Consider the following 27057-nt stretch of genomic DNA (forward strand, 5'->3'; position numbering starts at 1 on the left):
TTTGTGGTGGTGTGTGGTGTTGTGTGGTGGTGTGTGGTGGTTTGTGGTGTTGTGTGGTGTTGTGTGGTGTTGTGTGGTGGTTTGATGGTGTTTGTGGTGGTGTGTGGTGGTTTGTGGTGGTTTGTGGTGTTGTGTGGTGTTGTGTGGTGGTTTGATGGTGGTTTGTGGTGTTGTGTGGTGTTGTGTGGTGGTGTGTGGTGTTGTGTGGTGGTGTGTGGTGGTGTTGTGTGGTGTTTTGTGGTGGTGTTGTGGTGGTGTTGTGGTGGTGTTGTGTGGTGTTTTGTGGTGGTTTGATGGTGGTTTGATGGTGGTTTGTGGTGTTGTGTGGTGGTTTGTGGTGGTTTGTGGTGGTGTGTGGTGTTGTGTGGTGTTGTGTGGTGGTTTGATGGTGGTTTGTGGTGTTGTGTGGTGTTGTGTGGTGGTGTGTGGTGTTGTGTGGTGGTGTGTGGTGGTGTGTGGTGGTTTGTGGTGTTGTGTGGTGGTTTGATGGTGTTGTGTGGTGGTGTGTGGTGGTTTGTGGTGGTTTGTGGTGGTTTGTGGTGGTTTGATGGTGTTGTGTGGTGTTGTGTGGTGTTGTGTGGTGTTGTGTGGTGGTGTGTGGTGGTTTGATGGTGTTTGTGGTGGTTTGTGGTGTTGTGTGGTGTTGTGTGGTGGTGTGTGGTGGTGTGTGGTGGTTTGATGGTGTTTGTGGTGGTTTGTGGTGTTGTGTGGTGTTGTGTGGTGGTGTGTGGTGGTGTGTGGTGGTGTGTGGTGGTGTGTGGTGGTATGTGGTGGTTTGATGGTGTTTGTGGTGGTTTGATGGTGTTTTGTGGTGGTTTGATGGTGTTGTGTGGTGGTTTGATGGTGTTTGTGGTGGTTTGATGGTGTTTTGTGGTGGTTTTGTGGTGGTTTGTGGTGTTTTGTGGTGGTTTTGTGGTGGTTTGTGGTGTTGTGTGGTGGTGTGTGGTGTTGTGTGGTGGTTTGATGGTGTTGTGTGGTGGTTTGATGGTGTTGTGTGGTGGTTTGTGGTGTTGTGTGGTGGTTTGATGGTGTTGTGTGGTGGTTTGATGGTGTTGTGTGGTGGTTTGATGGTGTTGTGTGGTGGTGTGTGGTGTTGTGTGGTGGTTTGATGGTGTTATGTGGTGGTTTGATGGTGTTGTGTGGTGGTTTGATGGTGTTGTGTGGTGGTTTGATGGTGTTGTGTGGTGGTGTGTGGTGTTGTGTGGTGGTTTGATGGTGTTATGTGGTGTTTGATGGTGTTATGTGGTGGTTTGATGGTGTTATGTGGTGGTTTTATGGTGTTGTGTGGTGGTTTGATGGTGTTGTGTGGTGGTTTGATGGTGGTTTGTGGTGTTGTGTGGTGGTTTGTGGTGGTTTGTGGTGGTGTGTGGTGTTGTGTGGTGGTTTGATGGTGTTGTGTGGTGGTTTGATGGTGTTGTGTGGTGGTTTGATGGTGTTGTGTGGTGGTTTGTGGTGGTTTGTGGTGTTGTGTGGTGTTGTGTGGTGGTTTGATGGTGTTGTGTGGTGGTTTGTGGTGGTTTGTGGTGTTGTGTGGTGTTGTGTGGTGGTGTGTGGTGTTGTGTGGTGGTTTGATGGTGTTTGTGGTGGTTTGATGGTGTTTTGTGGTGGTTTTGTGGTGGTTTGTGGTGTTTTGTGGTGGTTTTGTGGTGGTTTGTGGTGTTGTGTGGTGGTGTGTGGTGGTTTGATGGTGTTGTGTGTTGGTTTTGTGGTGGTTTGTGGTGTTGTGTGGTGGTTTGTGGTGGTTTGATGGTGTTGTGTGGTGTTTTGTGGTGGTTTGATGGTGTTTTGTGTTGGTTTTGTGGTGGTTTGTGGTGTTGTGTGGTGTTGTGTGGTGGTTTGTGGTGTTTTGTGGTGGTTTGATGGTGTTTTGTGTTGGTTTTGTGGTGTTGTGTGGTGTTGTGTGGTGTTTTATGGTGTTGTGTGGTGGTTTGATGGTGTTTTGTGTTGGTTTTGTGGTGTTGTGTGGTGGTTTGTGGTGGTTTGATGGTGTTGTGTGGTGGTTTGATGGTGTTGTGTGGTGGTTGGTGGTGGTTTGTGGTGTTGTGTGGTGGTTTGATGGTGTTGTGTGGTGGTTTGTGGTGTTTGTGGTGGTTTGATGGTGTTTGTGGTGGTTTGTGGTGTTGTGTGGTGGTTTGATGGTGTTGTGTGGTGGTTTGTGGTGTTGTGTGGTGGTTTGAGGTGTTGTGTGGTGGGTTTGTGGTGGTTTGATGGTGTTTCTAATGGTTGGTACCAAACAGAGCCTTCATCTTGGTCCTCTCCTCCTGAGTGATGCGGAGGCAGGCCTCTGAGAAGGTGTCGTGGACTATCTGTCTGAACAGCAGCTCCAGCAGCAGAGGAGTGTTGAAGTTGTCTTTAGGGTAGAACACCTGCAGTACCACAACATCAACATAAACAATATCAAGACTTGGAATAGAATAGAAACTAGTGTCCTGAGCTCTTTGGTTGGACAAACACTTCATTTAATTGTTCCTAATTGGCTGGAAGGACCATAACCGATCGATACAGTACACCTCATTTCACGCTACGCTACTGTTAGTGTGTGTACCTCTTTCCTCAGGTAAATCTCCCAGGGTGTGTTAGTGTGTTCCTTCCTCAGGTAAATCTCCCAGGGTGTGTTAGTGTGTGGGCCCTTCCTTCCTCAGGTAAATCTCCCAGGGTGTGTTAGTGTGTGGGCCCTTCCTTCCTCAGGTAAATCTCCCAGGGTGTGTTAGTGTGTGGGCCCTTCTTTCCTCAGGTAAATCTCCCAGGGTGTGTTAGTGTGTGTACCTCTTTCCTCAGGTAAATCTCCCAGGGTGTGTTAGTGTGTTCCTTCCTCAGGTAAATCTCCCAGGGTGTGTTAGTGTGTGGGCCCTTCCTTCCTCAGGTAAATCTCCCAGGGTGTGTTAGTGTGTTCCTTCCTCAGGTAAATCTCCCAGGGTATGTTAGTGTGTGGGCCCTTCCTTCCTCAGGTAAATCTCCCAGGGTGTGTTAGTGTGTTCCTTCCTCAGGTAAATCTCCCAGGGTGTGTTAGTGTGTGTATCTCTTTCCTCAGGTAAATCTCCCAGGGTGTGTTAGTGTGTGGGCCCTTCTTTCCTCAGGTAAATCTCCCAGGGTGTGTTAGTGTGTGGGCCTCTTTCCTCAGGTAAATCTCCCAGGGTGTGTTAGTGTGTGTTACCTCTTTCCTCAGGTAAATCTCCCAGGGTGTGTTAGTGTGTGTACCTCTTTCCTCAGGTAAATCTCCCAGGGTGTGTTAGTGTGTTTACCTCTTTCCTCAGGTAAATCTCCCAGGGTGTGTTAGTGTGTGTTACCTCTTTCCTCAGGTAAATCTCCCAGGGTGTGTTAGTGTGTGTTACCTCTTTCCTCAGGTAAATCTCCCAGGGTGTGTTAGTGTGTGTTACCTCTTTCCTCAGGTAAATCTCCCAGGGTGTGTTAGTGTGTGTTACCTCTTTCCTCAGGTAAATCTACCAGGGTGTGTTAGTGTGTGGGCCCTTCTTTCCTCAGGTAAATCTCCCAGGGTGTGTTAGTGTGTGTTACCTCTTTCCTCAGGTAAATCTCCCAGGGTGTGTTAGTGTGTGTTACCTCTTTCCTCAGGTAAATCTACCAGGGTGTGTTAGTGTGTGGGCCCTTCCTTCCTCAGGTAAATCTCCCAGGGTGTGTTAGTGTGTGTTACCTCTTTCCTCAGGTAAATCTCCCAGGGTGTGTTAGTGTGTGGGCCCTTCCTTCCTCAGGTAAATCTCCCAGGGTGTGTTAGTGTGTTCCTTCCTCAGGTAAATCTCCCAGGGTGTGTTAGTGTGTGGGCCTCTTTCCTCAGGTAAATCTCCCAGGGTGTGTTAGTGTGTGTATCTCTTTCCTCAGGTAAATCTCCCAGGGTGTGTTAGTGTGTGGGCCTCTTTCCTCAGGTAAATCTCCCAGGGTGTGTTAGTGTTACCTCTTTCCTCAGGTAAATCTCCCAGGGTGTGTTAGTGTGTTCCTTCCTCAGGTAAATCTCCCAGGGTGTGTTAGTGTGTTCCTTCCTCAGGTAAATCTCCCAGGGTGTGTTAGTGTGTGTTACCTCTTTCCTCAGGTAAATCTCCCAGGGTGTGTTAGTGTGTGGGCCCTTCCTTCCTCAGGTAAATCTCCCAGGGTGTGTTAGTGTGTGTACCTCTTTCCTCAGGTAAGTCTCCCAGGGTGTGTTAGTGTGTGGGCCCTTCCTTCCTCAGGTAAATCTCCCAGGGTGTGTTAGTGTGTGTATCTCTTTCCTCAGGTAAATCTCCCAGGGTGTGTTAGTGTGTGGGCCTCTTTCCTCAGGTAAATCTCCCAGGGTGTGTTAGTGTGTGTTACCTCCTTCCTCAGGTAAATCTCCCAGGGTGTGTTAGTGTGTGTTACCTCTTTCCTCAGGTAAATCTCCCAGGGTGTGTTAGTGTGTGTTACCTCTTTCCTCAGGTAAATCTCCCAGGGTGTGTTAGTGTGTGGGCCCTTCCTCAGGTAAATCTCCCAGGGTGTGTTAGTGTGTGTATCTCTTTCCTCAGGTAAATCTCCCAGGGTGTGTTAGTGTGTGTTACCTCTTTCCTCAGGTAAATCTCCCAGGGTGTGTTAGTGTGTGGGCCCTTCCTCCCTCAGGTAAATCTCCCAGGGTGTGTTAGTGTGTGTTACCTCTTTCCTCAGGTAAATCTCCCAGGGTGTGTTAGTGTGTGTACCTCTTTCCTCAGGTAAATCTCCCAGGGTGTGTTAGTGTGTGTTACCTCTTTCCTCAGGTAAATCTCCCAGGGTGTGTTAGTGTGTGGGCCCTTCCTCAGGTAAATCTCCCAGGGTGTGTTAGTGTGTGTATCTCTTTCCTCAGGTAAATCTCCCAGGGTGTGTTAGTGTGTTCCTTCCTCAGGTAAATCTCCCAGGGTGTGTTAGTGTGTGTACCTCTTTCCTCAGGTAAATCTCCCAGGGTGTGTTAGTGTGTGGGCCCTTCTTTCCTCAGGTAAATCTACCAGGGTGTGTTAGTGTGTGGGCCCTTCTTTCCTCAGGTAAATCTCCCAGGGTGTGTTAGTGTGTGGGCCCTTCTTTCCTCAGGTAAATCTCCCAGGGTGTGTTAGTGTGTGGGCCCTTCTTTCCTCAGGTAAATCTACCAGGGTGTGTTAGTGTGTGGGCCCTTCTTTCCTCAGGTAAATCTCCCAGGGTGTGTTAGTGTGTGTATCTCTTTCCTCAGGTAAATCTCCCAGGGTGTGTTAGTGTGTGGGCCCTTCTTTCCTCAGGTAAATCTCCCAGGGTGTGTTAGTGTGTGGGCCCTTCCTTCCTCAGGTAAATCTCCCAGGGTGTGTTAGTGTGTGTTAACTCTTTCCTCAGGTAAATCTCCCAGGGCGTGTTAGTGTGTGGGCCCTTCCTTCCTCAGGTAAATCTCCCAGGGTGTGTTAGTGTGTTCCTTCCTCAGGTAAATCTCCCAGGGCGTGTTAGTGTGTGGGCCCTTCCTTCCTCAGGTAAATCTCCCAGGGTGTGTTAGTGTGTTCCTTCCTCAGGTAAATCTCCCAGGGTGTGTTAGTGTGTGGGCCTCTTTCCTCAGGTAAATCTCCCAGGGTGTGTTAGTGTGGGCCCTTCTTTCCTCAGGTAAATCTCCCAGGGTGTGTTAGTGTGTGGGCCCTTCCTTCCTCAGGTAAATCTCCCAGGGTGTGTTAGTGTGTTCCTTCCTCAGGTAAATCTACCAGGGTGTGTTAGTGTGTGGGCCCTTCTTTCCTCAGGTAAATCTCCCAGGGTGTGTTAGTGTGTGGGCCCTTCTTTCCTCAGGTAAATCTCCCAGGGTGTGTTAGTGTGTTACCTCTTTCCTCAGGTAAATCTCCCAGGGTGTGTTAGTGTGGGCCTCTTTCCTCAGGTAAATCTCCCAGGGTGTGTTAGTGTGTTACCTCTTTCCTCAGGTAAATCTCCCAGGGTGTGTTAGTGTGTGGGCCCTTCCTTCCTCAGGTAAATCTCCCAGGGTGTGTTAGTGTGTGTTAACTCTTTCCTCAGGTAAATCTCCCAGGGCGTGTTAGTGTGTGGCCCTCTTTCCTCAGGTAAATCTCCCAGGGTGTGTTAGTGTGTGTACCTCTTTCCTCAGGTAAATCTCCCAGGGTGTGTTAGTGTGTGGGCCCTTCCTTCCTCAGGTAAATCTCCCAGGGTGTGTTAGTGTGTGTTAACTCTTTCCTCAGGTAAATCTCCCAGGGTGTGTTAGTGTGTGTTAACTCTTTCCTCAGGTAAATCTCCCAGGGTGTGTTAGTGTGTGGGCCCTTCCTTCCTCAGGTAAATCTCCCAGGGTGTGTTAGTGTGTTCCTTCCTCAGGTAAATCTCCCAGGGTGTGTTAGTGTGTGGGCCTCTTTCCTCAGGTAAATCTCCCAGGGTGTGTTAGTGTGGGCCCTTCTTTCCTCAGGTAAATCTCCCAGGGTGTGTTAGTGTGTGGGCCCTTCCTTCCTCAGGTAAATCTCCCAGGGTGTGTTAGTGTGTTCCTTCCTCAGGTAAATCTCCCAGGGTGTGTTAGTGTGTGTATCTCTTTCCTCAGGTAAATCTCCCAGGGTATGTTAGTGTGTGGGCCCTTCTTTCCTCAGGTAAATCTCCCAGGGTGTGTTAGTGTGTGGGCCCTTCTTTCCTCAGGTAAATCTCCCAGGGTGTGTTAGTGTGTGGGCCTCTTTCCTCAGGTAAATCTCCCAGGGTGTGTTAGTGTGTGTATCTCTTTCCTCAGGTAAATCTCCCAGGGTGTGTTAGTGTGGGCCCTTCTTTCCTCAGGTAAATCTCCCAGGGTGTGTTAGTGTGGGCCCTTCTTTCCTCAGGTAAATCTCCCAGGGTGTGTTAGTGTGTGGGCCCTTTCTTCCTCAGGTAAATCTCCCAGGGTGTGTTAGTGTGTGGGCCTCTTTCCTCAGGTAAATCTTCCAGGGTGTGTTAGTGTGTTTACCTCTTTTCTCAGGTAAATCTTCCAGGGTGTGTTAGTGTGTGTTACCTCTTTCCTCAGGTAAATCTCCCAGGGTGTGTTAGTGTGTGTATCTCTTTCCTCAGGTAAATCTCCCAGGGTGTGTTAGTGTGTGTTACCTCTTTTCTCAGGTAAATCTTCCAGGGTGTGTTAGTGTAAGTGTAGTGTTCTTCACTGGTCCTGTGGTGGAGCTGGGTCTGGCTGGTCTCTTCCTCTACAGGCAACTCTCTGGACACTATATACACACACACACACACAAACGCACAAACGCACACACAAACGCACAAACGCACACACACACACACACACACACACACACAAGAACACTGATTGGTTTACAATCAACAATGAAAATTGTCTTGTTCAGTTCAGGTTCTGGATCTTTTTCAGGTTCTGGATCTAGTTCAGGTTCTGGATCTAGTTCAGGTCTGGTTCTAGTTCAGGTCTGGTTCTAGTTCAGGTCTGGATCTGGTTCAGGTCTGGTTCTGGTTCAGGTCTGGATCTGGTTCAGGTTCTGGTTCTAGTTCAGGTCTGGTTCTGGTTCAGGTCTGGATCTAGTTCAGGTCTGGTTCTGGTTCTAGTTCAGGTCTGGTTCTAGTTTAGGTCTGGTTCTAGTTCAGGTCTGGTTTAGGTTCAGGTCTGGATCTAGTTCAGGTCTGGATCTAGTTCAGGTCTGGTTCTAGTTCAGGTCTGGTTCTAGTTCAGGTCTGGTTCTAGTTCAGGTCTGGATCTAGTTCAGGTCTGGTTCTAGTTCAGGTCTGGTTCTAGTTCAGGTCTGGATCTAGTTCAGGTCTGGTTCTAGTTCAGGTCTGGTTCTAGTTCAGGTCTGGTTGTAGTTCAGGTCTGGTTCTAGTTCAGGTCTGGTTCTAGTTCAGGTCTGGATCTAGTTCAGGTCTGGTTCTAGTTCAGGTCTGGTTCTAGTTCAGGTCTGATTCTGGTTCTAGTTCAGGTCTGGTTCTAGTTCAGGTCTGGATCTAGTTCAGGTCTGGTTCTAGTTCAGGTCTGGTTCTAGTTCAGGTCTGGTTCTAGTTCAGGTCTGATTCTGGTTCTAGTTCAGGTCTGGTTCTAGTTCAGGTCTGGTTCTAGTTCAGGTCTGGTTGTAGTTCAGGTCTGGATCTAGTTCAGGTCTGGTTCTAGTTCAGGTCTGGTTCTAGTTCAGGTCTGGTTATAATTCAGGTCTGGTTGTATTTCAGGTCTGGATCTAGTTCAAGTCTAGTTCTGGTTGTATTTCAGGTCTGGTTCTAGTTCAGGTCTGGTTGTAGTTCAGGTCTGGTTCTAGTTCAGGTCTGGTTCTAGTTCAGGTCTGGTTGTATTTCAGGTCTGGTTCTAGTTCAGGTCTGGTTGTATTTCAGGTCTGGTTCTAGTTCAGGTCTGGTTCTAGCTCAGGTCTGGTTCTAGTTCAGGTCTGGTTCTAGTTCAGGTCTGGATCTGGTTCTAGTTCAGGTCTGATTCTGGTTCTAGTTCAGGTCTGGTTCTAGTTCAGGTCTGGTTCTAGTTCAGGTCTGGTTCTGACCTGTTGGGGGGAGGGGGCTGCTGTCGGAGTCGACTAGAGCAGGTGGGCGGGGTTTGGTTGCCTTGGTGACTTTGGATCCACCCATCTCCCTTGGTTCCCGAGGCGCCGCCGGAGAGAAAGACTTCTGTAAGAGAGAGAGACTGTGTGTGTATATACTGGTGGTGTGTGTGTGTGTGTGTGTGTGTGTGTGTGTGTGTGTGTGTGTGTGTGTGTGTGTGTGTGTGTGTGTGTGTGTGTGTGTGTGTGTGTGTGTGTGTGTGTGTGTGTGTGTGTGTACCTGTGGTGGTGGGTTAGCCATCTGGTCTTTCAGGATATACATGGCTTCATCATGAGGGTCCGGCTTCTTCATAAACATCTTCCCCTCCCCCTTCCTACACACACTCTCACATTAACATTTACTGTGGTACCTGTGTGTGTGTGTGTTACCTGTGTGTGTGTGTGTGTGTGTGTGTGTGTGTGTGTGTGTGTGTGTGTTACCTGTGTGTGTGTGTGTGTGTGTGTGTGTGTGTGTGTGTGTGTGTGTTACCTGTGTGTGTGTGTGTTACCTGTGTTTGTGTGTGTGTGTGTGTGTGTGTGTGTGTGTGTGTGTGTGTGTGTGTGTGTGTGTGTGTGTGTGTGTGTGTGTGTGTGTGTGTGTGTGTTACCTGTGTGTGTGTGCAGGCTGGCTGGGTGCAGGGTTAGATGGGTGTTGGTACTGTCTGATCATATCCTTGATGTTGTGGGAGGGGCTTTCTGAGTCAGACAGGCTGGACTGGACCACTCCTTCTGGAGGGGGGGCCCTGGACCGTACCATGTCATCAGGAGGGGGGGACCTGGCCCGCACCATGTCATCAGGAGGGGGGGCCCTGGCCCGCACCATGTCATCAGGAGGGGCAACCCGTGTCGGACCTGGAAAAATCCACACCATCATCACTAGAGCTGTGTTCCAATACCCATACTGTATACTACATACTATATACTACTAGTCTATAGGACTAGAGACTAGAGCTGTGTTCCCATACTAACATACTGTATACTACATACTATATACTACTAGTCTATAGGTCTAGAGACTAGAGCTGTGTTCCCATACTAACATACTGTATACTACATACTATATACTACTAGTCTATAGGTCTAGAGACTAGAGCTGTGTTCCCATACTAACATACTGTATACTACATACTATATACTACTAGTCTATAGGACTAGAGACTAGAGCTGTGTTCCAATACCCATACTAACATACTGTATACTACATACTATGTACTACTAGTCTATAGGACTAGAGACTAGAGCTGTGTTCCCATACTAACATACTGTATACTACATACTATATACTACTAGTCTATAGGTCTAGAGACTAGAGCTGTGTTCCCATACTAACATACTGTATACTACATACTATATACTACTAGTCTATAGGTCTAGAGACTAGAGCTGTGTTCCAATACCCATACTGTATACTACATACTATATACTACTAGTCTATAGGTCTAGAGACTAGAGCTGTGTTCCCATACTAACATACTGTATACTACATACTATATACTACTAGTCTATAGGTCTAGAGACTAGAGCTGTGTTCCCATACTAACATACTGTATACTACATACTATATACTACTAGTCTATAGGACTAGAGACTAGAGCTGTGTTCCAATACCCATACTAACATACTGTATACTATATACTATATACTACTAGTCTATAGGACTAGAGACTAGAGCTGTGTTCCAATACCCATACTAACATACTGTATACTATATACTATATACTACTAGTCTATAGGTCTAGAGACTAGAGCTGTGTTCCAATACCCATACTAACATACTGTATACTATATACTATATACTACTAGTCTATAGGACTAGAGACTAGAGCTGTGTTCCAATACCCATACTAACATACTGTATACTATATACTATATACTACTAGTCTATAGGTCTAGAGACTAGAGCTGTGTTCCCATACTAACATACTGTATACTACATACTATATACTACTAGTCTATAGGTCTAGAGACTAGAGCTGTGTTCCAATACCCATACTAACATACTGTATACTACATACTATATACTACTAGTCTATAGGTCTAGAGACTAGAGCTGTGTTCCCATACTAACATACTGTATACTACATACTATATACTACTAGTCTATAGGTCTAGAGACTAGAGCTGTGTTCCCATACTAACATACTGTATACTACATACTATATACTACTAGTCTATAGGTCTAGAGACTAGAGCTGTGTTCCCATACTAACATACTGTATACTACATACTATATACTACTAGTCTATAGGTCTAGAGACTAGAGCTGTGTTCCAATACCCATACTAACATACTGTATACTACATACTATATACTACTAGTCTATAGGTCTAGAGACTAGAGCTGTGTTCCAATACCCATACTAACATACTGTATACTACATACTATATACTACTAGTCTATAGGTCTAGAGACTAGAGCTGTGTTCCAATACCCATACTAACATACTGTATACTACATACTATATACTACTAGTCTATAGGTCTAGAGACTAGAGCTGTGTTCCCATACTAACATACTGTATACTACATACTATATACTACTAGTCTATAGGTCTAGAGACTAGAGCTGTGTTCCCATACTAACATACTGTATACTACATACTATATACTACTAGTCTATAGGTCTAGAGACTAGAGCTGTGTTCCAATACCCATACTAACATACTGTATACTACATACTATATACTACTAGTCTATAGGACTAGAGACTAGAGCTGTGTTCCCATACTAACATACTGTATACTACATACTATATACTACTAGTCTATAGGACTAGAGACTAGAGCTGTGTTCCCATACTAACATACTGTATACTACATACTATATACTACTAGTCTATAGGTCTAGAGACTAGAGCTGTGTTCCCATACTAACATACTGTATACTACATACTATATATTACTAGTCTATAGGTCTAGAGACTAGAGCTGTGTTCCCATACTAACATACTGTATACTACATACTATATACTACTAGTCTATAGGTCTAGAGACTAGAGGTGTGTTCCCATACCCATACTAACATACTGTATACTACATACTATGTACTATTAGTCTATAGGTCTAGAGACTAGAGCTGTGTTCCCATACTAACATACTGTATACTACATACTATATACTACTAGTCTATAGGTCTAGAGACTAGAGCTGTGTTCCCATACCCATACTAACATACTGTATACTACATACTATATACTACTAGTCTATAGGTCTAGAGACTAGAGCTGTGTTCCCATACTAACATACTGTATACTACATACTATATACTACTAGTCTATAGGTCTAGAGACTAGAGCTGTGTTCCAATACCCATACTAACATACTGTATACTACATACTATATACTACTAGTCTATAGGACTAGAGACTAGAGCTGTGTTCCAATACTAACATACTGTATACTACATACTATATACTACTAGTCTATAGGTCTAGAGACTAGAGCTGTGTTCCCATACTAACATACTGTATACTACATACTATATACTACTAGTCTATAGGTCTAGAGACTAGAGCTGTGTTCCCATACTAACATACTGTATACTACATACTATATACTACTAGTCTATAGGTCTAGAGACTAGAGCTGTGTTCCAATACCCATACTAACATACTGTATACTACATACTATATACTACTAGTCTATAGGACTAGAGACTAGAGCTGTGTTCCCATACCCATACTAACATACTGTATACTACATACTATATACTACTAGTCTATAGGTCTAGAGACTAGAGCTGTGTTCCAATACCCATACTAACATACTGTATACTACATACTATATACTACTAGTCTATAGGTCTAGAGACTAGAGCTGTGTTCCCATACTAACATACTGTATACTACATACTATATACTACTAGTCTATAGGTCTAGAGACTAGAGCTGTGTTCCAATACCCATACTAACATACTGTATACTACATACTATATACTACTAGTCTATAGGTCTAGAGACTAGAGCTGTGTTCCAATACCCATACTAACATACTGTATACTACATACTATATACTACTAGTCTATAGGTCTAGAGACTAGAGCTGTGTTCCAATACCCATACTAACATACTGTATACTACATACTATGTACTACTAGTCTATAGGACTAGAGACTAGAGCTGTGTTCCCATACTAACATACTGTATACTACATACTATATACTACTAGTCTATAGGTCTAGAGACTAGAGCTGTGTTCCAATACCCATACTAACATACTGTATACTACATACTATATACTACTAGTCTATAGGTCTAGAGACTAGAGCTGTGTTCCCATACTAACATACTGTATACTACATACTATATACTACTAGTCTATAGGACTAGAGACTAGAGCTGTGTTCCAATACTAACATACTGTATACTACATACTATATACTACTAGTCTATAGGTCTAGAGACTAGAGCTGTGTTCCAATACCCATACTAACATACTGTATACTACATACTATATACTACTAGTCTATAGGTCTAGAGACTAGAGCTGTGTTCCAATACCCATACTAACATACTGTATACTACATACTATATACTACTAGTCTATAGGACTAGAGACTAGAGCTGTGTTCCCATACCCATACTAACATACTGTATACTACATACTATATACTACTAGTCTATAGGTCTAGAGACTAGAGCTGTGTTCCAATACTAACATACTGTATACTACATACTATATACTACTAGTCTATAGGACTAGAGACTAGAGCTGTGTTCCCATACTAACATACTGTATACTACATACTATATACTACTAGTCTATAGGTCTAGAGACTAGAGCTGTGTTCCCATACTAACATACTGTATACTACATACTATATACTACTAGTCTATAGGTCTAGAGACTAGAGCTGTGTTCCCATACTAACATACTGTATACTACATACTATATACTATTAGTCTATAGGTCTAGAGACTAGAGCTGTGTTCCAATACCCATACTAACATACTGTATACTACATACTATATACTACTAGTCTATAGGTCTAGAGACTAGAGCTGTGTTCCAATACCCATACTAACATACTGTATACTACATACTATATACTACTAGTCTATAGGTCTAGAGACTAGAGCTGTGTTCCCATACTAACATACTGTATACTACATAGTATATACTACTAGTCTATAGGTCTAGAGACTAGAGCTGTGTTCCCATACTAACATACTGTATACTACATACTATATACTACTAGTCTATAGGTCTAGAGACTAGAGCTGTGTTCCCATACTAACATACTGTATACTACATACTATATACTATTAGTCTATAGGTCTAGAGACTAGAGCTGTGTTCCCATACTAACATACTGTATACTACATACTATATACTACTAGTCTATAGGTCTAGAGACTAGAGCTGTGTTCCCATACTAACATACTGTATACTACATACTATATACTACTAATCTATAGGACTAGAGGCTAGAGCTGTGTTCCAATACCCATACTAACATACTGTATACTACATACTATGTACTATTAGTCTATAGGTCTAGAGACTAGAGCTGTGTTCCCATACTAACATACTGTATACTACATACTATATACTACTAGTCTATAGGTCTAGAGACTAGAGCTGTGTTCCCATACTAACATACTGTATACTACATACTATATACTACTAATCTATAGGACTAGAGACTAGAGCTGTGTTCCAATACCCATACTAACATACTGTATACTACATACTATATACTACTAGTCTATAGGACTAGAGACTAGAGCTGTGTTCCCATACTAACATACTGTATACTACATACTATATACTACTAGTCTATAGGTCTAGAGACTAGAGCTGTGTTCCCATACTAACATACTGTATACTACATACTATATACTACTAGTCTATAGGTCTAGAGACTAGAGCTGTGTTCCCATACCCATACTAACATACTGTATACTACATACTATATACTACTAGTCTATAGGTCTAGAGACTAGAGCTGTGTTCCCATACTAACATACTGTATACTACATACTATATACTACTAGTCTATAGGTCTAGAGACTAGAGCTGTGTTCCAATACCCATACTAACATACTGTATACTACATACTATATACTACTAGTCTATAGGTCTAGAGACTAGAGCTGTGTTCCAATACCCATACTAACATACTGTATACTACATACTATATACTACTAGTCTATAGGTCTAGAGACTAGAGCTGTGTTCCCATACTAACATACTGTATACTACATACTATATACTACTAGTCTATAGGACTAGAGACTAGAGCTGTGTTCCAATACCCATACTAACATACTGTATACTACATACTATATACTACTAGTCTATAGGTCTAGAGACTAGAGCTGTGTTCCAATACCCATACTAACATACTGTATACTACATACTATATACTATTATTAACTTATACTAGTTATCCAACGTTAGCCAGTTAGCCAACGTTAGCCAGTTAGCCAACGTTAGCCAGTTAGCCACCTCAAATCTGAACATGTGATGAAGCCACACCCATTTTGGGAAGAATTGCATTATGGGCCTTAAAAGCCCAGAAATAGTGTCCACTGCTTGATTACTTCGTATTTTTGCAAATGTAGTACGACATACGGGAATGTTTTGGCATACTAACTATATCCATACTAAGACCAATAAGCATCCTATATACTACATACTCAATTTAACGTCACCAACAGTACGGTCAGTACGGTTAGTATGTGGAACACAGCTCAGGACTTGTAATGGTACGGTTAGTATGTGGAACACAGCTCAGGACTTGTAATGGTACGGTTAGTATGTGGAACACAGCTCAGGACTTGTAATGGTACGGTCAGTATGTGGAACACAGCTCAGGACTTGTAATGGTACGGTCAGTGCGGTTAGTATGTGGAATACAGCTCAGGACTTGTAATGGTACGGTCAGTGCGGTTAGTATGTGGAACACAGCTCAGGACTTGTAATGGTACGGTCAGTGCGGTTAGTATGTGGAACACAGCTCAGGACTTGTAATGGTACGGTCAGTGCGGTTAGTATGTGGAACACAGCTCAGGACTTGTAATGGTACGGTTAGTATGTGGAACACAGCTCAGGACTTGTAATGGTACGGTTAGTATGTGGAACACAGCTCAGGACTTGTAATGGTACGGTCAGTACGGTTAGTATGTGGAACACAGCTCAGGACTTGTAATGGTACGGTTAGTATGTGGAACACAGCTCAGGACTTGTAATGGTACGGTTAGTATGTGGAACACAGCTCAGGACTTGTAATGGTACGGTCAGTACGGTTAGTATGTGGAACACAGCTCAGGACTTGTAATGGTACGGTCAGTACGGTTAGTATGTGGAACACAGCTCAGGACTTGTAATGGTACGGTCAGTATGTGGAACACAGCTCGGGACTTGTAATGGTACGGTTAGTACGGTTAGCATGTGGAACACAGCTCAGGACTTGTAATGGTACGGTCAGTACGGTTAGCATGTGGAACACAGCTCAGGACTTGTAATGGTACGTTCAGTACGGTTAGCATGTGGAACACAGCTCAGGACTTGTAATGGTACGGTCAGTACGGTTAGTATGTGGAACACAGCTCAGGACTTGTAATGGTACGGTCAGTGCGGTTAGTATGTGGAACACAGCTCAGGACTTGTAATGGTACGGTTAGTATGTGGAACACAGCTCAGGACTTGTAATGGTACGGTCAGTACGGTTAGTATGTGGAACACAGCTCAGGACTTGTAATGGTACGGTCAGTATGTGGAACACAGCTCAGGACTTGTAATGGTACGGTCAGTACGGTTAGTATGTGGAACACAGCTCAGGACTTGTAATGGTACGGTTAGTACGGTTAGTATGTGGAACACAGCTCAGGACTTGTAATGGTACGGTTAGTACGGTTAGTGTGTGGAACACAGCTCAGGACTTGTAATGGTACGGTTAGTACGGTTAGTATGTGGAACACAGCTCAGGACTTGTAATGGTACGGTTAGTACGGTTAGTGTGTGGAACACAGCTCAGGACTTGTAATGGTACGGTTAGTACGGTTAGTATGTGGAACACAGCTCAGGACTTGTAATGGTACGGTTAGTACGGTTAGTGTGTGGAACACAGCTCAGGACTTGTAATGGTACGGTCAGTATGTGGAACACAGCTCAGGACTTGTAATGGTACGGTTAGTACGGTTAGTATGTGGAACACAGCTCAGGACTTGTAATGGTACGGTTAGTACGGTTAGTGTGTGGAACACAGCTCAGGACTTGTAATGGTACGGTCAGTATGTGGAACACAGCTCAGGACTTGTAATGGTACGTTAGTACGGTTAGTATGTGGAACACAGCTCAGGACTTGTAATGGTACGGTTAGTATGTGGAACACAGCTCAGGACTTGTAATGGTACGGTCAGTATGTGGAACACAGCTCAGGACTTGTAATGGTACGGTCAGTACGGTTAGTATGTGGAACACAGCTCAGGACTTGTAATGGTACGGTTAGTACGGTCAGTATGTGGAACACAGCTCAGGACTTGTAATGGTACGGTTAGTATGTGGAACACAGCTCAGGACTTGTAATAGTACGGTCAGTGCGGTTAGTATGTGGAACACAGCTCAGGACTTGTAATGGTACGGTCAGTGCGGTTAGTATGTGGAACACAGCTCAGGACTTGTAATGGTACGGTCAGTATGTGGAACACAGCTCAGGACTTGTAATGGTACGGTCAGTACGGTTAGTATGTGGAACACAGCTCAGGACTTGTAATGGTACGGTTAGTACGGTTAGTATGTGGAACACAGCTCAGGACTTGTAATGGTACGGTCAGTACGGTTAGTATGTGGAACACAGCTCAGGACTTGTAATGGTACGGTTAGTATGTGGAACACAGCTCAGGACTTGTAATGGTACGGTCAGTATGTGGAACACAGCTCAGGACTTGTAATGGTACGGTCAGTGCGGTTAGCATGTGGAACACAGCTCAGGACTTGTAATGGTACGGTTAGTATGTGGAACACAGCTCAGGACTTGTAATGGTACGGTTAGTACGGTTAGTATGTGGAACACAGCTCAGGACTTGTAATGGTACGGTCAGTACGGTCAGTATGTGGAACACAGCTCAGGACTTGTAATGGTACGGTCAGTACGGTTAGTATGTGGAACACAGCTCAGGACTTGTAATGGTACGGTTAGTATGTGGAACACAGCTCAGGACTTGTAATGGTACGGTCAGTACGGTTAGTATGTGGAACGCAGCTCAGGACTTGTAATGGTACGGTCAGTACGGTTAGTATGTGGAACACAGCTCAGGACTTGTAATGGTACGGTTAGTATGTGGAACACAGCTCAGGACTTGTAATGGTACGGTCAGTACGGTCAGTATGTGGAACACAGCTCAGGACTTGTAATGGTACGGTTAGTACGGTTAGTATGTGGAACACAGCTCAGGACTTGTAATAGTACGGTCAGTACGGTTAGTATGTGGAACACAGCTCAGGACTTGTAATGGTACGGTCAGTATGTGGAACACAACTCAGGACTTGTAATGGTACGGTCAGTACGGTTAGTATGTGGAACACAGCTAAGGACTTGTAATGGTACGGTCAGTACGGTTAGTATGTGGAACACAGCTCAGGACTTGTAATGGTACGGTCAGTGCGGTTAGTATGTGGAACACAGCTCAGGACTTGTAATGGTACGGTCAGTACGGTTAGTATGTGGAACACAGCTCAGGACTTGTAATGGTACGGTCAGTACGGTTAGTATGTGGAACACAGCTCAGGACTTGTAATGGTACGGTTAGCATGTGGAACACAGCTCAGGACTTGTAATGGTACGGTCAGTACGGTTAGTATGTGGAACACAGCTCAGGACTTGTAATGGTACGGTCAGTATGTGGAACACAGCTCAGGACTTGTAATGGTACGGTTAGTATGTGGAACACAGCTCAGGACTTGTAATGGTACGGTCAGTATGTGGAACACAGCTCAGGACTTGTAATGGTACGGTCAGTATGTGGAACACAGCTCAGGACTTGTAATGGTACGGTCAGTACGGTCAGTATGTGGAACACAGCTCAGGACTTGTAATGGTACGGTCAGTACGGTCAGTATGTGGAACACAGCTCAGGACTTGTAATGGTACGGTCAGTACGGTCAGTATGTGGAACACAGCTCAGGACTTGTAATGGTACGGTCAGTACGGTCAGTATGTGGAACACAGCTCAGGACTTGTAATGGTACGGTCAGTGCGGTTAGTATGTGGAACACAGCTCAGGACTTGTAATGGTACGGTCAGTACGGTTAGTATGTGGAACACAGCTCAGGACTTGTAATGGTACGGTCAGTATGTGGAACACAGCTCAGGACTTGTAATGGTACGGTTAGTATGTGGAACACAGCTCAGGACTTGTAATGGTACGGTTTGTTCGGTTAGTATGTGGAACACAGCTCAGGACTTGTAATGGTACGGTTAGCATGTGGAACACAGCTCAGGACTTGTAATGGTACGGTTAGTACGGTTAGTATGTGGAACACAGCTCAGGACTTGTAATGGTACGGTTAGCATGTGGAACACAGCTCAGGACTTGTAATGGTACGGTCAGTACGGTTAGTATGTGGAACACAGCTCAGAACTTGTAATGGTACGGTTAGTATGTGGAACACAGCTCAGGACTTGTAATGGTACGGTTAGTACGGTTAGTATGTGGAACACAGCTCAGGACTTGTAATGGTACGGTCAGTACGGTTAGTATGTGGAACACAGCTCAGGACTTGTAATGGTACGGTCAGTACGGTTAGTATGTGGAACACAGCTCAGGACTTGTAATGGTACGGTTAGTATGTGGAACACAGCTCAGGACTTGTAATGGTACGGTCAGTATGTGGAACACAGCTCAGGACTTGTAATGGTACGGTTAGTATGTGGAACACAGCTCAGGACTTGTATTGGTACGGTCAGTATGTGGAACACAGCTCAGGACTTGTAATGGTACGGTCAGTACGGTTAGTATGTGGAACACAGCTCAGGACTTGTAATGGTACGGTTAGTATGTGGAACACAGCTCAGGACTTGTAATGGTACGGTTAGTATGTGGAACACAGCTCAGGACTTGTAATGGTACGGTTAGTATGTGGAACACAGCTCAGGACTTGTAATGGTACGGTCAGTATGTGGAACACAGCTCAGGACTTGTAATGGTACGGTTAGTACGGTTAGTATGTGGAACACAGCTCAGGACTTGTAATGGTACAGTTAGTATGTGGAACACAGCTCAGGACTTGTAATGGTACGGTCAGTATGTGGAACACAGCTCAGGACTTGTAATAGTACGGTCAGTGCGGTTAGTATGTGGAACACAGCTCAGGACTTGTAATGGTACGGTCAGTGCGGTTAGTATGTGGAACACAGCTCAGGACTTGTAATGGTACGGTCAGTATGTGGAACACAGCTCAGGACTTGTAATGGTACGGTCAGTACGGTTAGTATGTGGAACACAGCTCAGGACTTGTAATGGTACGGTCAGTACGGTTAGTATGTGGAACACAGCTCAGGACTTGTAATGGTACGGTTAGTACGGTTAGTATGTGGAACACAGCTCAGGACTTGTAATGGTACGGTCAGTATGTGGAACACAGCTCAGGACTTGTAATGGTACGGTCAGTGCGGTTACTATGTGGAACACAGCTCAGGACTTGTAATGGTACGGTCAGTACGGTTAGTATGTGGAACACAGCTCAGGACTTGTAATGGTACGGTCAGTGCGGTTAGTATGTGGAACACAGCTCAGGACTTGTAATGGTACGGTCAGTATGTGGAACACAGCTCAGGACTTGTAATGGTACGGTCAGTGCGGTTAGCATGTGGAACACAGCTCAGGACTTGTAATGGTACGGTTAGTATGTGGAACACAGCTCAGGACTTGTAATGGTACGGTTAGTACTGTTAGTATGTGGAACACAGCTCAGGACTTGTAATGGTACGGTTAGTATGTGGAACACAGCTCAGGACTTGTAATGGTACGGTCAGTACGGTCAGTATGTGGAACACAGCTCAGGACTTGTAATGGTACGGTTAGTACGGTTAGTATGTGGAACACAGCTCAGGACTTGTAATAGTACGGTCAGTACGGTTAGTATGTGGAACACAGCTCAGGACTTGTAATGGTACGGTCAGTATGTGGAACACAGCTCAGGACTTGTAATGGTACGGTTAGTACGGTTAGCATGTGGAACACAGCTCAGGACTTGTAATGGTACGGTCAGTATGTGGAACACAGCTCAGGACTTGTAATGGTACGGTCAGTACGGTTAGTATGTGGAACACAGCTCAGGACTTGTAATGGTACGTTCAGTACGGTTAGTATGTGGAACACAGCTCAGGACTTGTAATGGTACGGTTAGTATGTGGAACACAGCTCAGGACTTGTAATGGTACGGTCAGTACGGTTAGTATGTGGAACACAGCTCAGGACTTGTAATGGTACGGTTAGTATGTGGAACACAGCTCAGGACTTGTAATGGTACGGTCAGTACGGTTAGTATGTGGAACACAGCTCAGGACTTGTAATAGTACGGTTAGGATGTGGAACACAGCTCAGGACTTGTAATGGTACGGTCAGTACGGTTAGTATGTGGAACACAGCTCAGGACTTGTAATGGTACGGTTAGTATGTGGAACACAGCTCAGGACTTGTAATGGTACGGTCAGTACGGTTAGTATGTGGAACACAGCTCAGGACTTGTAATGGTACGGTCAGTACGGTTAGTATGTGGAACACAGCTCAGGACTTGTAATGGTACGGTCAGTACGGTTAGTATGTGGAACACAGCTCAGGACTTGTAATGGTACGGTCAGTATGTGGAACACAGCTCAGGACTTGTAATGGTACGGTCAGTACGGTTAGTATGTGGAACACAGCTCAGGACTTGTAATGGTACGGTTAGTATGTGGAACACAGCTCAGGACTTGTAATGGTACGGTCAGTACGGTTAGTATGTGGAACACAGCTCAGGACTTGTAATGGTACGGTCAGTACGGTTAGTATGTGGAACACAGCTCAGGACTTGTAATGGTACGGTCAGTACGGTTAGCATGTGGAACACAGCTCAGGACTTGTAATGGTACGGTCAGTACGGTTAGTATGTGGAACACAGCTCAGGACTTGTAATGGTACGGTTAGTACGGTTAGTATGTGGAACACAGCTCAGGACTTGTAATGGTACGGTCAGTATGTGGAACACAGCTCAGGACTTGTAATGGTACGGTTAGTATGTGGAACACAGCTCAGGACTTGTAATGGTACGGTCAGTACGGTTAGTATGTGGAACACAGCTCAGGACTTGTAATGGTACGGTTAGTATGTGGAACACAGCTCAGGAATTGTAATGGTACGGTCAGTATGTGGAACACAGCTCAGGACTTGTAATGGTACGGTCAGTACGGTTAGCATGTGGAACACAGCTCAGGACTTGTAATGGTACGGTCAGTACGGTTAGTATGTGGAACACAGCTCAGGACTTGTAATGGTACGGTCAGTATGTGGAACACAGCTCAGGACTTGTAATGGTACGGTTAGTATGTGGAACACAGCTCAGGACTTTTAATGGTACGGTCAGTACGGTTAGTATGTGGAACACAGCTCAGGACTTGTAATGGTACGGTTAGTATGTGGAACACAGCTCAGGACTTGTAATGGTACGGTTAGTATGTGGAACACAGCTCAGGACTTGTAATGGTACGGTCAGTACGGTCAGTATGTCGAACACAGCTCAGGACTTGTAATGGTACGGTCAGTACGGTCAGTATGTGGAACACAGCTCAGGACTTGTAATGGTACGGTTAGTACGGTTAGTATGTGGAACACAGCTCAGGACTTGTAATGGTACGGTCAGTACGGTCAGTATGTGGAACACAGCTCAGGACTTGTAATGGTACGGTCAGTACGGTTAGTATGTGGAACACAGCTCAGGACTTGTAATGGTACGGTTAGTATGTGGAACACAGCTCAGGACTTGTAATGGTACGGTTAGTATGTGGAACACAGCTCAGGACTTGTAATGGTACGGTCAGTACGGTCAGTATGTGAAACACAGCTCAGGACTTGTAATGGTACGGTTAGTACGGTTAGTATGTGGAACACAGCTCAGGACTTGTAATGGTACGGTTAGTACGGTTAGCATGTGGAACACAGCTCAGGACTTGTAATGGTACGGTCAGTATGTGGAACACAGCTCAGGACTTGTAATGGTACGGTCAGTACGGTTAGTATGTGGAACACAGCTCAGGACTTGTAATGGTACGGTCAGTACGGTTAGTATGTGGAACACAGCTCAGGACTTGTAATGGTACGGTCAGTACGGTTAGCATGTGGAACACAGCTCAGGACTTGTAATGGTACGGTCAGTGCGGTTAGTATGTGGAACACAGCTCAGGACTTGTAATGGTACGGTCAGTATGTGGAACACAGCTCGGGACTTGTAATGGTACGGTTAGTATGTGGAACACAGCTCAGGACTTGTAATGGTACGGTCAGTGCGGTTAGTATGTGGAACACAGCTCAGGACTTGTAATGGTACGGTCAGTATGTGGAACACAGCTCAGGACTTGTAATGGTACGGTTAGTATGTGGAACACAGCTCAGGACTTGTAATGGTACGGTTAGTGCGGTTAGTATGTGGAACACAGCTCAGGACTTGTAATGGTACGGTTAGTATGTGGAACACAGCTCAGGACTTGTAATGGTACGGTCAGTGCGGTTAGTATGTGGAACACAGCTCAGGACTTGTAATGGTACGGTCAGTACGGTTAGTATGTGGAACACAGCTCAGGACTTGTAATGGTACGGTCAGTATGTGGAACACAGCTCAGGACTTGTAATGGATTGAAAATAGAACACTAGATTGTTGACCTACTGTGTTTCCTGGAGGAGGAGGAGGGCTGCTGGGCGGAGTTCCGGCTGGTCTGGTAAGGGCTCTCTGGAGCTTCGTCAGTCTGGAAGGAGATAAAGAGACAGGGTTGATGTTTTATTAACCTTTATTTAACCAGGTAGGCCCGGTCACCTTTATTTAACCAGGTAGGCCGGATCACCTTTATTTAACCAGGTAGGCCCGGTCACCTTTATTTAACCAGGTAGGCCGGATCACCTTTATTTAACCAGGTAGGCCCGGTCACCTTTATTTAACCAGGTAGACCAGGTCACCTTTATTTAACCAGGTAGGCCCGGTCACCTTTATTTAACCAGGTAGGCCCGGTCACCTTTATTTAACCAGGTAGGCCCGGTCACCTTTATTTAACCAGGTAGGCCCGGTCACCTTTATTTAACCAGGTAGGCCCGGTCACCTTTATTTAACCAGGTAGGCCCGGTCACCTTTATTTAACCAGGTAGGCCCGGTCACCTTTATTTAACCAGGTAGGCCCGGTCACCTTTATTTAACCAGGTAGGCCCGGTCACCTTTATTTAACCAGGTAGGCCCGGTCACCTTTATTTAACCAGGTAGGCCCGGTCACCTTTATTTAACCAGGTAGGCCCGGTCACCTTTATTTAACCAGGTAGGCCCGGTCACCTTTATTTAACCAGGTAGGCCCGGTCACCTTTATTTAACCAGGTAGGCCCGGTCACCTTTATTTAACCAGGTAGGCCCGGTCACCTTTATTTAACCAGGTAGGCCCGGTCACCTTTATTTAACCAGGTAGGCCCGGTCACCTTTATTTAACCAGGTAGGCCCGGTCACCTTTATTTAACCAGGTAGGCCCGGTCACCTTTATTTAACCAGGTAGGCCCGGTCACCTTTATTTAACCAGGTAGGCCCGGTCACCTTTATTTAACCAGGTAGGCCCGGTCACCTTTATTTAACCAGGTAGGCCCGGTCACCTTTATTTAACCAGGTAGGCCCGGTCACCTTTATTTAACCAGGTAGGCCCGGTCACCTTTATTTAACCAGGTAGGCCCGGTCACCTTTATTTAACCAGGTAGGCCGGATCACCTTTATTTAACCAGGTAGGCCCGGTCACCTTTATTTAACCAGGTAGGCCCGGTCACCTTTATTTAACCAGGTAGGCCCGGTCACCTTTATTTAACCAGGTAGGCCCGGTCACCTTTATTTAACCAGGTAGGCCCGGTCACCTTTATTTAACCAGGTAGGCCCGGTCACCTTTATTTAACCAGGTAGGCCCGGTCACCTTTATTTAACCAGGTAGGCCCGGTCACCTTTATTTAACCAGGTAGGCCCGGTCACCTTTATTTAACCAGGTAGGCCCGGTCACCTTTATTTAACCAGGTAGGCCCGGTCACCTTTATTTAACCAGGTAGGCCCGGTCACCTTTATTTAACCAGGTAGGCCCGGTCACCTTTATTTAACCAGGTAGGCCGGATCACCTTTATTTAACCAGGTAGGCCCGGTCACCTTTATTTAACCAGGTAGGCCCGGTCACCTTTATTTAACCAGGTAGGCCCGGTCACCTTTATTTAACCAGGTAGGCCCGGTCACCTTTATTTAACCAGGTAGGCCCGGTCACCTTTATTTAACCAGGTAGGCCCGGTCACCTTTATTTAACCAGGTAGGCCCGGTCACCTTTATTTAACCAGGTAGGCCCGGTCACCTTTATTTAACCAGGTAGGCCCGGTCACCTTTATTTAACCAGGTAGGCCCGGTCACCTTTATTTAACCAGGTAGGCCCGGTCACCTTTATTTAACCAGGTAGGCCCGGTCACCTTTATTTAACCAGGTAGGCCCGGTCACCTTTATTTAACCAGGTAGGCCGGTCACCTTTATTTAACCAGGTAGGCCCGGTCACCTTTATTTAACCAGGTAGGCCGGTCACCTTTATTTTACCAGGTAGGCCGGTCACCTTTATTTTACCAGGTAGGCCGGTCACCTTTATTTAACCAGGTAGGCCGGTTGAGAACGAGTTCTCGTTTACAACTGCGACCTGGCCAAGATAAAGCAAAAAACAAATAACAACACAGAGTTACACATGGAATAAAACAAACATACAGTCAATAATACAGTAGAAAAGTCTATATACAGTGTGTGCAAATGTAGTAAGATAAGGGAGGTAAGGCAATAAATAGGCCATAGTGGTGAAATAATTACAAATTAGCAAATTAACACTGGAGTGATAGATGAGCAGATGATGATGTGTAAGTAGAGACACTGGTGTGCAAAAGAGCATAAAACTAAATAAAAACAGTATGGGGATGAGGTAGGTAGATTGGGTGGGCTATTTACAGATGTACTATGTACAGCTGCAGCGATCGGGTTATCTGCTCAGACAGCTGATGCTTAAAGTTAGTGAGGGAGATATAAGTCTCCAACTTCAGTGATTTTTGCAGTTCGTTCCAGTCATTGGCATCAGAGAACTGTAAGGAAAGGCGGCGAAAGGAGGTGTTGGCTTTGGGGGTGACCAGTGAAATATACCTGCTGGAGCGCGTGCTACGGGTGGGTGTTGCTTCTTGGTGACCAGTGAGATATACCTGCTGGAGCGCGTGCTACGGGTGGGTGTTGCTATGGCGACCAGTGAGATATACCTGCTGGAGCGCGTGCTACGGGTGGGTGTTGCTATGGTGACCAGTGAGATATACCTGCTGGAGCGCGTGCTACGGGTGGGTGTTGCTATGGTGACCAGTGAGATATACCTGCTGGAGCGCGTGCTACGGGTGGGTGTTGCTATGGTGACCAGTGAGATATACCTGCTGGAGCGCGTGCTACGGGTGGGTGTTGCTATGGTGACCAGTGAGATATACCTGCTGGAGCGCGTGCTACGGGTGGGTGTTGCTATGGTGACCAGTGAGATATACCTGCTGGAGCGCGTGCTACGGGTGGGTGTTGCTATGGTGACCAGTGAGATATACCTGCTGGAGCGCGTGCTACGGGTGGGTGTTGCTATGGTGACCAGTGAGATATACCTGCTGGAGCGCGTGCTACGGGTGGGTGTTGCTTCTTGAATGTATTTTGATTTGTGGATTCAAATGAAGTATCTAAAATGTGTGTGTGTGTGTGTGTGTGTGTGTGTGTGTGTGTGTGTGTGTGTGTGTGTGTACTCACATGGCTGGAGGTGCGGGGGGGTGGTTGTGTGGGAGGGGCCTGGGGGGCGAGGGGGAAGGAAGACAACATCTGCTGCTGGAAAGCCATGGCCTGCATGGTCATCTGCTGGGCCTGAAAAACAGTAGTAGTATTACAGTAGTATTATTGTAGTAATACAGTAGGATTACAGTAGTAGTATTGTAGTAATACATATGGCCTGCATGGTCATCTGCTGGGCCTGAAAAAACAGTAGTAGTATTACAGTATTATTATGGTAGTAATACAGTAGGACTACAGTAGTATTACAGTATTATAGTAGTATTAGAGTAGTATTATAGTAGTAATATAGAAGTATTATAGTATTACAGTAGTATTATAGCATTACTACAGATCATTATAGTAGTATTACAGTATGATCATAACAGCTTATAGTATATAAGCTGAATCGTACAAAACCGGATCCGACGCTCGTCGGATGTGGCAGGGCTTGCAAACTTTTACAGACAACAAAGGGAAGCACAGCCGCGAGCTGCCCAGTGACACAAGCCTACCAAACGAGCGAAATAACTTCTAAGCTCGCTTTGAGGCAATCAACACTGAAGCATGCATGAGAGCATCAGCTGTTCTGGATGACTATCCGTAGCCGATGTGAGTGTG

The 27057-nt window shown here is 45.3% G+C and overlaps 1 protein-coding gene across 1 annotated transcript in view; it reads right to left on the bottom strand.

Moving 5' to 3' along the window:
• LOC129867767 (unconventional myosin-XV-like) overlaps positions 1-27057 on the bottom strand; it is a 414777-nt gene that overhangs the window by 92861 nt on the left and 294859 nt on the right. The window contains exons 37-43 of the mRNA XM_055941278.1: positions 26422-26532; positions 23290-23368; positions 9035-9278; positions 8668-8761; positions 8391-8514; positions 6997-7112; positions 2231-2366 (exon numbers count right to left, since the gene is read on the bottom strand). Coding sequence (XP_055797253.1) covers positions 2231-2366; positions 6997-7112; positions 8391-8514; positions 8668-8761; positions 9035-9278; positions 23290-23368; positions 26422-26532 — 904 coding nt within the window. The remainder of the gene's footprint in view (positions 1-2230; positions 2367-6996; positions 7113-8390; positions 8515-8667; positions 8762-9034; positions 9279-23289; positions 23369-26421; positions 26533-27057) is intronic.

This window comes from Salvelinus fontinalis, chromosome 2 (assembly GCF_029448725.1).
Source record: "Salvelinus fontinalis isolate EN_2023a chromosome 2, ASM2944872v1, whole genome shotgun sequence".
NCBI classification, from domain to species: Eukaryota; Metazoa; Chordata; class Actinopteri; order Salmoniformes; family Salmonidae; genus Salvelinus; species Salvelinus fontinalis.